The 12,042-nt window shown below is 43.2% G+C and overlaps 1 protein-coding gene across 7 annotated transcripts in view; it reads left to right on the top strand.

Annotated features, from left to right (window-relative positions):
- The window catches only part of ciita (class II, major histocompatibility complex, transactivator), a 111,870-nt gene that overhangs the window by 58,107 nt on the left and 41,721 nt on the right, over positions 1-12,042 (top strand). For all 7 annotated transcript variants that reach the window (XM_068056383.1, XM_068056382.1, XM_068056386.1 and 4 more), the window contains 6 exons: positions 1,044-1,187; positions 3,082-3,171; positions 3,303-3,368; positions 4,076-4,141; positions 6,370-6,462; positions 9,325-9,417. In XM_068056383.1, coding sequence (XP_067912484.1) covers positions 1,044-1,187; positions 3,082-3,171; positions 3,303-3,368; positions 4,076-4,141; positions 6,370-6,462; positions 9,325-9,417 — 552 coding nt within the window. The remainder of the gene's footprint in view (positions 1-1,043; positions 1,188-3,081; positions 3,172-3,302; positions 3,369-4,075; positions 4,142-6,369; positions 6,463-9,324; positions 9,418-12,042) is intronic.

Genomic DNA, 12,042 nt, shown 5'->3' with positions numbered 1-12,042 from the left:
TTTTTAGACCGTGCCCTCTCATCCTAGACTCCCCAATCAACAGAAATAGTTTCTGTCTATCAACCCTATCTGTTCCCTTTTAATATCTTGAAAACATTGATTAAATCACCCTTTAATCTACTGAATGTCAGGGAATTCAACTCTAGTTTGTTTAATCTTTCTTTGTAATTTAACCCTTGGAGTCCAGGTATCAGTCTAGTAAACCTATGCTGCACTCCCTCCAAGGTCAATATATCCTTCCTAAGGTGTGGTGCCCAGAACTGCTCACAGTGCTGCAGGGACGGTCTAACCAGAGCTTTGTATAGCTGAAGCATTTTTGACCAGATTTACTTTGTAACAGTGGGTATTTAGTGGGCTTTCACAGTTAACTCCGGAAAATAGAACTGCAGTGATACTGAATAGAATTATCTGGATTGAAGTAATGTCACATTTTATTCAATAGCATGTCAGAGGAGAGCATTACCCTGGATTTAATATATTACTGATATCTCGAGAGTGAGTTTCCACATTACCCCATTCCACAAACTTATGGCTCAGACTCTGGAGGAAGACTCAATACTATTAGGTTGGAAGTTAAAGGAAATCCAAACAAGTTCCTCAACAGAGACCAGGGCATCACTTTGTTCCTGTCTAGGGCGAGAACAAGATGATAAATTTTTAAGCAGAATTGCTAACAAATGTCATGTTTCCTGTTTGCAATGTCATGACAAAAATGCACTTTTTTTTATATAACAGGTTGTGTACTCTGTAGTCAGTTGCTGCCCTTGCTGGTTATTGATTGCATTGAGGAAAGCATGTTTGGACTTGACCTGGGTGTAAAACAAGTGTAATTTGTCTCAATTATTTTCAGTTTCACTTCAGTGTGTTTTGTATCATTGTATTACAAAAATGTTTGTTTTTTTTGCCAAGTTCTCCTGTGTTATAATTAAAGGAGTTTCAGTTCAGCAAATCCACATTGCTCTGCCCAAGTTTATCGTCTGCTCCGAAGCGTTTGATCTCATAATGCTGATATTTTGTGCTGTGATCTTCAATTTTGTTCCCAGACATGAGAAACCAAAACTGCACCATTGAGTTACCATCACTGAAAGACCACAGCTACTTGGCTTCACTTCAGGAGGAACATCACTCTGCACAGATGGCTGTGCCCAGCACCTGCAGCCAGAATGGAGAAGCAGCTTGTGGGACAGGTCTCTGCTCTAGCAGCTTTTAGGAAATAAGAGAATCACGCATCTAATCAGTGAAATGCATCTGTAGGCAGTTTCTTTAAAAGCATTTCTGCACAAGCAGAACCAGGCATGTTTTGAGATAGCTGTGGAAATTAATTTGTGGAGGATTCTTTGCATTCTGCTGTTTTGCACACAGCCTGTTAAATAATGCAAGTGATCTGTTGCATATTGTAGACTAAAACTTGTTTCCACCGTACAATCATTTGTTTTCTTTGCTAATTTTTGAACTTCATAGTGGTCATTTTTCAATGTTACGCTATTGTTTAGGACATACACTCATGGGCGGTCCATATCTTGAGTTATACCTGACATACGCCGATGGTCATGATTGTCCAGGACACTATAGCTGCAGGACATTCCTGAAGGAATTCTTCAGGTCAAAGCCCTTGGCACAACTATCTTTTGCTACTTTATCAAGGAGCTTTCTTCCATTATAAAGTGAGGAGCTGATGACCCTATAGTGTTGATCTCCATTCACATCTCCTCTGGTAATGAAGCAGTCCATCTCCGCTTATAGCAAGAGCTGAACAATATCCAGGCAAGAGTTAACAAATGACGGACAACATTTATGCCACAGAAGTGCTGGGCAATGACCATCTCCAACAAGAAATGACCCAACCACCTCCCCCCCCCAACTTTCAATAGCTCCACCACCACTGAGTCACCTCCTGACTCCCCAGAGACTCCAAAAGGCTCAGGTTAGGACTGTGATTCAAAACCCAGCACTCAATTTTTTGGGTGCAGCTACAACAACCCATAAGAAGCTCAACACGGCCATGATAAAGCAGTATGATTGATGGGGACCTTGCCACTGAACTCAATATCCACCCACCCCCCCCCCCCCCCCACCCCCACCACAACTAGCTCATTGTGGCTGCAGTATGCCTACACAAGGCACTGCAGCAACTCACCGAGCATACTTTGACAATTCACCCTCGTGCTGCTAAGCCAAAGGACAAGCCTGGGGTAATGCAACACTCTCTCAAGTCCTCCGGTGAGGTGCTAGCTTAGGTTATGTGAAAAAGAGAAACGGTAGTGGGAGATTCAGGGAACAGAGCAGTGAAAACAGGAGGTTCAAGAGGGGCGTTTGGTAGAAGCTAGGGATTTGAGGATGAGCCATGGGAGCTGGCACTGATGCTGAGAGGAGAGTACGCACTTAGCATCAGCTATGGAACAGCAAGAAGCAAACTGGAAGCTCAGGACTGTCATGGAAATGCATTACACACCATGGCATACTGATCCTAATGACTGGATTGCCTTTAGGTGAATGCTGATTATGTATGAAGGGAAGAAAACAAGTAAACAAAGGAATAAAGAGGAAGGAGAGCACCTTTTAAATTCAGCTTCCGGTTATATCAGTCAGTTAGTGAGACCAATCCTCTGTGGGTTCACTCGGTGGGTTTGCTGCTGGGCGGGCTTCTCATTCAGCCAGTTAAGATTGCGGCAAGGGGGAAAATGATGTAGCTGCATCCATATTTGAATTTATTCATGAAGCTAAAGTCCATGGTCTTTCTGCCAGATGCATTTGCAACCCGAGTTGGATCTTGAGTAGAAATAGCGGTGGGCGAGTTTTTGACGGGAACGGGGAGGTAATTCAATTGTCCTGCTGGGCAGCTCATCTGTCTCTTTGTCATTCCATACTGCGTGGGATCACTCTCCTTCCTCTTTATTCCTTTGTTTTGTTTGGTTCAATTTTATTCTCCTTCATACATAACCAACATGCATCAGATGAGAGTTTTTCCCTTCAATCCGAAGTGTGGCAGATTAAAGAAGCATTTTTGCTGCTTTTCGAAATTGTGAGGATTTGATCTCGGGCACAAACACAGCTGAGTGTTCTTTTTCCTACCCATCGCAGGTCTTGATAATCATAACGATCTATACACAGATATTTTAGAGGATTTCTGTGAACTGGGGAGAAGTTGCGAACAATATGATGTTGGAATTGGTGAGTTTTATTGTTTTGACCAGTTCTCTCCTTCGCAATCTTTCTAAGCTGGAGCTTAGGAATGAATTAGTTAAACATGGTTCAACAGTCTCCAAGTGAATTAACAAATGTGCTATCTTTTTATTGTACAGAAGGAATTTTAAAATATTTACAGGATCCACGGCCACTAAACACAATAGCACTGGAGCAATATTTTGGTAAGTTTATCTACCTATTACAAAAGTTTTTTTTTTTGACGTTTTCTGCAAAATTCTAACTTTTGTCTCAAAGAACTTTAAACATTGAATATAATATATCTACTGTAGAATCCAGTGAGCTATTTCCCATAGGAAGCAAGGGATAATTGGAGGGGGTGTAACCCTGAGACTGCTCTCTCATGCTTCCCAGTATCAAACTGCAGAACAGTGCTGGGAGTGGGTTAATGTGGAAAAAGAGCAGAGGGTGCAGGAGGGGATTAAAAATTCTTCAAGTAACAAAAATGACCTTTCTGAAAATAAGTGAACTGTGCACTGAAGTGATTAATATCAATTATCCTCTACAGAACATACCTGATTTTCATTCTATTCATTTCAATGTCTTCTTTCCAAATTCGGTTTGATCTTGAAGTTTTTGTCCTTGCGAGTAATAGCGCTCAGGACCCCAAAGCATCTGCTGTAGTATGTACTTCAGCAGCGTGCAGTGTTTTATGTTGGTTTTCAAATGCAAGATATCGGTAATAATGGAATCATAGGGTGAATTTCCTCGTAAACGATCTTTCTGCCCAGCCTCCACTGCAGTTATGGCAGTGCAGTGGGACAAGTCCTGAGGAATTCACCCAAGAATGATTGCCACCAGAATTCCTTTCTGGACATTATAAAGCTGAGTGTCAATAGCTTTTTGATCCCCTTTCTGTACCTTTTTATAGATGAAGAAATGCTCCTCGAAACACAAGAAGTGACAGTCAGAAGCACTCCGTTAAACAACGCTGCTTGTAAGTTTCTTCACAAGTAATGAGTGTATATGGGCCTATGTTAGTTTGGAGGCAAAAGACAGTCTGCTGCATTGCAGGACCATCCTCTAAGCTGAGTCCTTTGATCAATTGGACTAACCTCATTCTTACTCACCTCTATACCTACAGCTATGTTACTGCTACTTGATAGTTTGTGAGAAAGATGCGGCAATTTTCAGCTTAAGGTGCAAAACAGTTAAAGACCCTCCAAAATCCCATCTGCTCATAAATTGCAATTTATACAACACAATGATTCACAATTTCAGATGCAAACTCCTTTGGTTCGAGGGATGACATCGCTGGAGTGATTGTCAACTGCCGACCGCCCATTTCTTGTAAGAGGAACTGGCAGGCAGCAGTTGAAAATCTGGGGCATCTCTGCTGCTCTATTAATGCCCAAGACCCGCCTAATGCAATTTTCAAGGGGTCAAGAAGCCCACCCACCTATACTTGTTTTAGTCCTAGGCACGTGGCTTAGCAGAGATTAAGAGAGATATGAATGTTTGTTTTACCTTAACAGCTCCTCTTCCAACACGGCGACCATGTCCTGGGAGTTATGCTGCTTGCATTGACATTAATGACCCTCTTTCTCCACTGTTGCTGTGCTATTTTGCACATGCTCATCACTGGGAATGATTCTCCATGGCACCATGTAAAAATCCGGGGTGCCCTGCAATCATCATCTACTCTCAGCATGAAAAGAAAACAACTCCAAAGTTTACCAATCAAAAAATGCACCTCCCCTTTAAAAAGTGTGGGCTACCTTTAAATAGCAGCGGTTCTGCTTGAATTCCTACCCTGCTGTCCTGCCTGAATATCCCTGGCATCGTATCGTTGATATTACAATGAAACTCGACCATAAAAATCATTCGGGCTTTCCATCTACATTATCCGGTGGATGTAAAGAACACTTTATCCACCACCTGTTAGCTGTACATGTGACATGAAAATTATATCCACTAGCTTCCATTAGTTAAGAGATAATCAGATGTTTACAAGCAAAAGGACTATGAATGAGTCTAATGTAAAGTATGCACAGGGCATACACATCTTTTCAAAAGAGATTTTAGTTGATGTTTTCACTTGTAGGGGCGTCCAAATGTAGAGATAATAAATATAAGATAATCGCTAATAAATCCAATAGGGTATTCTGGAGAAACCTCTTTTTTCCAGAATCAAACCAGTCTCTGGGTACTTACTACCAGAACAACAACTTGTATTTATATAGCGCCTTTAATGTGGTAAAACATCTCGAGGTACTTCACGAGTGTTATCAAACAAATCTGACATTGAGCCACATAAGGAGATGTTAGGGCAGGTGACCAAAAGCTTGGTCAATGAAGTATGTTTTAAGGAGTGGTTCAAAGGAGGAGTGAGAGGTAGAGAGGTTTAGGGAGGGAATTCAGAGCTCGAGTCCTTGGCAGTTGAAAGCAAAGAGCGATTAAAATCAGGGATGGTCAAGAGGCCAGAATTAGAGGAGCGCAGATATCTGAGGGTTGTAGCACTGGAGGATGTTATAGAGTTAAGGGCGAGGTCATGGAGGGATTTGGAAACAAGACTGCTAATTTTTAAATTAAGACATTGCTTTACTGGGAGTCAATGTAGGTCAGTGAGCGCAGGGGTGATGGGTGAATGGGTCTTGGTGCGAGTTAGGACACAGGCAGCAGAGATTTGGATGGTGTCAGGTTTTGGGAGGGTAGAATGTGGAAGGCCAGCCAGGACCATGGATCATGTGGCCAAATGGCCTGTTTCTGTGCTGAACATTCGATGCAAGCTTAGTCTGTTGTCGAGAACTCAACGTGCTGTCAAGCAGGCCTGTGCGATAATTGGTTTTACTTCATTCATGGGTCTTTGCCAGTGTTTATGCTCCACACAAGTCTACTCCGACTTCCCTTCATCTCCCCCTATCAACTTATCTTTCTATTAACTTCCTTTCTCATGTACTTATCTAGCTTCCCCTGAAATGCATCTATACTATTAGCCCCAAGTACATCCTGTGAAAGTGAGTTCCACACTCTAACCACTCTTTGGGTAAAGCACTTTCTCCTGAATTCCCTGTCAATTTTGTTAGTGACTATTTCATATTTATAGGCTCTAGGCTTGAACTTCCCCCACAAGTTGTATGTAGCAGCATAAGTTATTATCTCATGCCATTTGATAGGCTGATGATAGTAATAATTATTCTTAAACTCTGCTTTTTAATCTTTTAGCACCAGGCTACGGCACTTATTCCACAGATGTTGAAACCACCTGCCAGGATTCCATTGCCCCATCTGATATAAAAGCAAAAAGCAGAAAAAGAGGTGAGTTGGTCACTCAGCACTGTCTGGCTTTAGTGATGTGAAATCATTCCAGCTACTGAGATCACCCACCAGGAGGAAGCATCTTGCTAAACGGCGATGGGTTGTTGAAGGGTGGGAGAACGTTGAGGCCTAAAATAATCGTTACCAGCACTCATTTCAAGACTCACAAAAAGGAAAGCTGACTGAAGGCGCAGAACCAAAACCATAACATGTGGTTTTTGTTCTTCCTCTTTTTAAAACATTTTTTTGTTTCAAGTTATTTTTCTTACCTCGTTTATTTTTAGCTCCATGCGTCAAAAGGGATGACAGTTAAGGAAACCCAAACCCGGCACTCTGTCAGTGCAGTTCTGAATTGTGCCACTAGGAAGGGTGCATGAGAGTAATCGAGGATGATTTTCTTCCCTGCCGTTCCTTCTACTTCTAGGTGAGGATGAAATTGGAGTTTTGGGAGGATGGGATACATTTGCTATCCCATGTTTCAAGCCTGGTGTGTTTTAACTTCTGGGCCTAATTTAAGTGATGCCATTTGACTTCCCGCTTGGAATAGGCAGGAAGATGACAGAGTGGGTGTTGACAGGTGAAGGTGGTCCCCTTACCAGCTTGCAGGTAAATGGCAGGGAGGGTCTCATTGGTGAGGGGGTTGGGGTGGAGGCCAAGACACCCCTTCTGGAGCCCAGAGGAGAAATCCTTTTCCTGAAGGGCCTCTTTGTCCTTTCCACAAGCTGCTGACATGGTGGCCTCCCCACTCAGGCTCTCGTTAAAATGCCATTGGGGTTCTATAGATGTCCAAGGACCCCCAGTAGCATTTATATATGAGCCCACCACCTGAGTCTGGCCGTCAAGTCACCAGCTACCAAAACCAACGGCATTGAAGTTGGAGATTAGTGGGATCGGGTTGGGAAATGGAGCCACCTGGTCTCTGCTCCGCTCTCAGGGAAGTATGGCTGAGATAGGGAACTTAACATGTTTGTGACTGGGGGAAATAAAGTGGAGTGTGTTTTTCTTATTTTCTACCACCTCCTATCCTGAATGTGTTCATTTTTCCTCGGGTTCCATGGACACCAGTTGCAGTCCGGTGTCTTGCTTAAGTGGCCAAAGCTTTTCAGAAGTTGCAATCTCTGCTGTATACTGTCAGCATTTTCCTTGTTTCAGATGTCTGAATTTTGCAGTGTTTTCTTTTCTTTTTCTCCCTATTTTAACTATGGGGCTAATTTTCATTGTTCTTGTCAGGCAGGAACAGAATGGTAGCTCAATGAACATGGTGGTGCAGAACTCACTCCTGCCGACATCTATGCCAATGCCATTTGGTCAGATCATTGAAATGTGGGGCCAAGGTGCTCACCGCAAGCAGGTGGGAGCCCCCTTAGCCTGGGGTGTTACAACGTCAGTCGGCATTGATACAAGTTTGAAATGCTGATGGGTGAATGTGCCCAACACAAACTGTTCCTATTGGAACATGACATAGAACAATCTAACCAGTGATTCCTAAAGGCACTACTGCAGGTTGGCCCAAAGAAGCATTTTAAGCAATATATGTGAAGCCAGGTGGAGCAATAATACAATAATACGTTTCTTGACCCATGCAAAACTTGATCCCTCTAATGTCTGACTCTACGTGGGCTGCGCCACAGGTTGCCAGTCTCAGTTACCCCCGCCCCCCCCCCCCCAACCCCTCTCCCCACTCTTTACTTACCTGGACCAACTGGGCTCCACGATGGTGCTACCAAATTTCGGGCCCCGTTTGATTGGCGAGCTGCCAGAAAAGAACAATCAAATTCAAATAAGAATCAAACATGAAAGTGGTTTGGGCCTCCGACTGCTTCCATGGAAGTCGCCACTTCAAAATCATCCTCCATCTCCCTTGTTTTGGGTACTTTGTGTACACTCGATACAATGTTCAACAGCGTGTCTCATAGATCTGTTCCCCAGGTCACCGTAATCAGCCAGGTGAGGTACGTGAGACCAGGCAGAGCTGCCTGTCCCTCCAACCTTCCTCCTTTCCTTTTGTCCCAGCTAAACACCTCTTCAATAGCATTTGAGATGCAGAACTTGGACACAGACATACATCCTAGCCTAGTTTGAAAATATTCGACAGTTACTGAAACTTTCCTTGTGATAGCTGGTATTCCTTGCAAGGAAGCACAGTCGTGTACCCTGGAAGAAAATCCGATTACAAAATAATCTTTCCTGAAACTAAATTCCAAAGGTCTGATGTGGCTATCTAAGCAATTTTCCTTTGTGCGCAAACTAGACTAGTAGTGCCGGTATGCCATTCCACTACAAGAGCCATCACACCTAAGTCTGATTGCGCCCCCTCCCAGCCTCTGCACATTCAGCAGGAGTTGCTGGATGGTCGTCTGGAGTAGCCCTCTTCTTTAATCTAGGATCCTTGTGGCCGATTGTAGCATCCCTAATGCTGCCTATTAGATGAGCTAGCATAGCACAGGCTAGTGATTGACCCAAGCTAGATAAGCACAGGAGGGGGTAAGAATTTGAAGGATACACTGATGGGGGTTAGACAAAGTAGGGTAAGGAGGGGGAGGCTTGTGTGGAGCATAAACACTGGCATAGAGCAGTTGGGCAGAATGGCCTGTTTCTGTGCTATAAATTCAATGTAACCTTGCTCATCTATATGGCCTACTTCTCACTTTTAACCAACTGAGCCATTGGAGAAGTTTGTAAAAACTGGAGTTGTACAGAAGTTACCACAAGAAGACGTCCAGAATCTCAACCAGTATAGTATTGTTGATGACTAAACAGTCTTGGTTATTGTTTTAAGGAGCTGAAGTTTAGCTGAATTTATTTTTGATCAGAAAAGGAAGAATTGACTTGAGCTATATTGTGCTTCCTCCTTTATTTCAGCTGCTGTTGGAGATAACCCAAGAGGACTGGAAATTACGTCTCAGGATTCTGCTCTTTCCACGGATGTCATGCGAACAAAGTGTTTAAGAAGAGGTGAGGAATGCACATCATCACGTCTTAAACATCTCAATCTTAAACTGGCTCCGTTTTTAATTCAATACTCCATAAAACTCATATTTTATCAACAACAGAAGCTATAGTGAGTTTCATAATGCTGAATTTTAAATAAAGATTGCCAACCTACACCTTTTATGTCAAGAGATCACTGCTATGAAGGAAACCCAGTCATTTTACAAAGTAGGTTTGAATGCAGTGGAGCTGCTGTAACTTTTTTCCCCCATTTTTCTCCTCTTAAATGTCCCTATACTGAATGCACACATTTGCCAGTTGCAGCTACTGGGAGATGCACTGAAACAATCTGCACTGCCATCCCCTCTGAATATTTATTTACTTCCACATGGAAATCCATTCACAGCAGCTCATCCAACATCAGAGAGCCATGCTGAAAGCCTATTTTAATTAGAAGTGATTCATGCTCAGTTTAGATTGATGGGATGGCCATTCTCTGTCTCTCTCTCTCTCTCTCTCTGTGTGTCTCTGTGTGTGTGTGTGTGTGTGTGTGTGTGTCTCTGACGAAGATGATTGATGAGGGAATGGAGGTGAATGTTGTCTATATGGACTTTAATGAAGCCTTTGACAAGGTCCCGCATGGCAGACTGGTGCAAAAGGTGAAGTCACACGGGATCAGAGGTGAGCTGGCAAGATGGATACAGAACTGACTCCGTCACAGAAGACTGAGTGTTTTTCTGAATGGAGGAATGTGACTGGTGGTGTTCCGCAGGGATCAGTGCTGGGACCTTTGCTCTTTGTAGTATATATAAATGATTTGGAGGAAAATGTAGCTGGTCTGATTAGTAAGTTTGCAGACGACACAAAGGTTGGTGGAGTTGCGGATAATGATGAGGATTGTCAGAGGATACAGCAGGATATAGATCGGTTGGAGACTTGGGCAAAGAAATGGCAGATGGAGTTTAATCGGACAAATGTTAGGTAATGCATTTTGGAAGGTCTAATGCAGGTGGGAGGTATACAGTAAATGGCAGAACCCTAAGGAGTATTGACAGGCAGTGAGATATGGGCGTACAGGTCCACAGGTCACTGAAAGTGGCAACGCAGGTGGATAAAGTAGTCAAGAAGGCATACGGCATGCTTGCCTTCATTGGTCGGGGCACAGAGTATAAAATTGGCAAGTCATGTTGCAGCTGTACAGAACCTTAAAATAAAAGCAAAATACTGCGGATGCTGGAAATCTGAAACAAGAACAAGAAATGCTGGAATCACTCAGCAGGTCTGGCAGCATCTGTGGAAAGAGAAGCAGAGTTAACGTTTCGGGTCAGTGACCCTTCTTCGGAACGATCTCGATCTCTCTCTCCTCTCTCTCTCCTCTCTTTTTCTCTCTCCTTTCTCTCTCTCTCTCTCTCCTTTCTCTCTCTCTCTCTCTCTCTCTCTCTCCTTTCTCTCTCTCTCTCTCCTCTCTCTGTCTCTGTCTCTGTCTCTGTCTCTGTCTCTGTCTCTGTCTCTCTCTGTCTCTCTCTGTCTCTCTCTGTCTCTCTGTCTCTCTGTCTCTGTCTCTCTCTCTCTCTTTCTTTTCTTTTTCTCTCTCTCTCTCTTTCTTTTCTTTTTCTCTCTCTCTCTCTCTCTTTTCTTTTTCTCTCTCTCTCTTCTTTTCTTTTTCTCTCTCTCTCTCTCTTTTCTTTTTCTCTCTCTCTCTCTCTCTCTTCTTTTTCTCTCTCTCTCTCTCTTTTCTTTTTCTCTCTCTCTCTCTCTTTTCTTTTTCTCTCTCTCTCTCTCTTTTCTTTTTCTCTCTCTCTCTCTCTTTTCTTTTTCTCTCTCTCTCTCTCTCTTTTCTTTTTCTCTCTCTCTCTCTCTCTCTTTTCTCTCTCCCTTTTCTCTCTCCCTTTTCTCTCTCTCTTTTCCTTTTCTCTCTCTCTCTTTTCTCTCTCTCTCTCTTCCTTTTCTCTCTCTCTCTCTCTTTTCTCTCTCTCTCTCTCTCTTTTCTCTCTCTCTCTCTCTCTCTCTCTCTCTCTCTTTTCCTTTTCTCTCTCTCTCTCTCTCTCCTCTCTGTCTCTGTCTCTGTCTCTGTCTCTGTCTGTCTCTGTCTCTGTCTCTGTCTCTCTCTCTGTCTCTCTCTCTGTCTCTGTCTCTGTCTCTGTCTCTGTCTCTGTCTCTGTCTCTGTCTCTCTCTCTGTCTCTGTCTCTGTCTCTGTCTCTCTCTCTGTCTCTCTGTCTCTCTCTGTCTCTCTCTCTGTCTCTCTCTGTCTCTCTGTCTCTCTCTCTCTCTCTCTCTGTCTCTCTCTCTCTCTTTCTTTTCTTTTTCTCTCTCTCTCTCTTTCTTTTTCTCTCTCTCTCTCTCTCTTCTTTTTCTCTCTCTCTCTTCTTTTCTCTCTCTCTCTCTCTTTCTTTTCTCTCTCTCTCTCTCTTTCTTTTTCTCTCTCTCTCTCTCTCTTTCTTTTCTCTCTCTCTCTCTCTCTCTTTTCTCTCTCCCTTTTCTCTCTCCCTTTTCTCTCTCTCTCTCTTTTCCTTTTCTCTCTCTCTCTCTCTCTCTCTCTTTTCCTTTTCTCTCTCTCTCTCTCTCTCTCTTTTCTCTCTCCCTTTTCTCTCTCCCTTTTCTCTCTCTCTCTCTTTTCCTTTTCTCTCTCTCTCTCTCTCTCTCTCTTA

Source organism: Heterodontus francisci, chromosome 24 (genome assembly GCF_036365525.1).
Source record: "Heterodontus francisci isolate sHetFra1 chromosome 24, sHetFra1.hap1, whole genome shotgun sequence".
NCBI lineage: Eukaryota > Metazoa > Chordata > Chondrichthyes > Heterodontiformes > Heterodontidae > Heterodontus > Heterodontus francisci.
The sequence above is the reverse complement of the archived record's forward strand: the minus strand, read 5'-3'. Positions and strand labels throughout refer to the sequence as shown.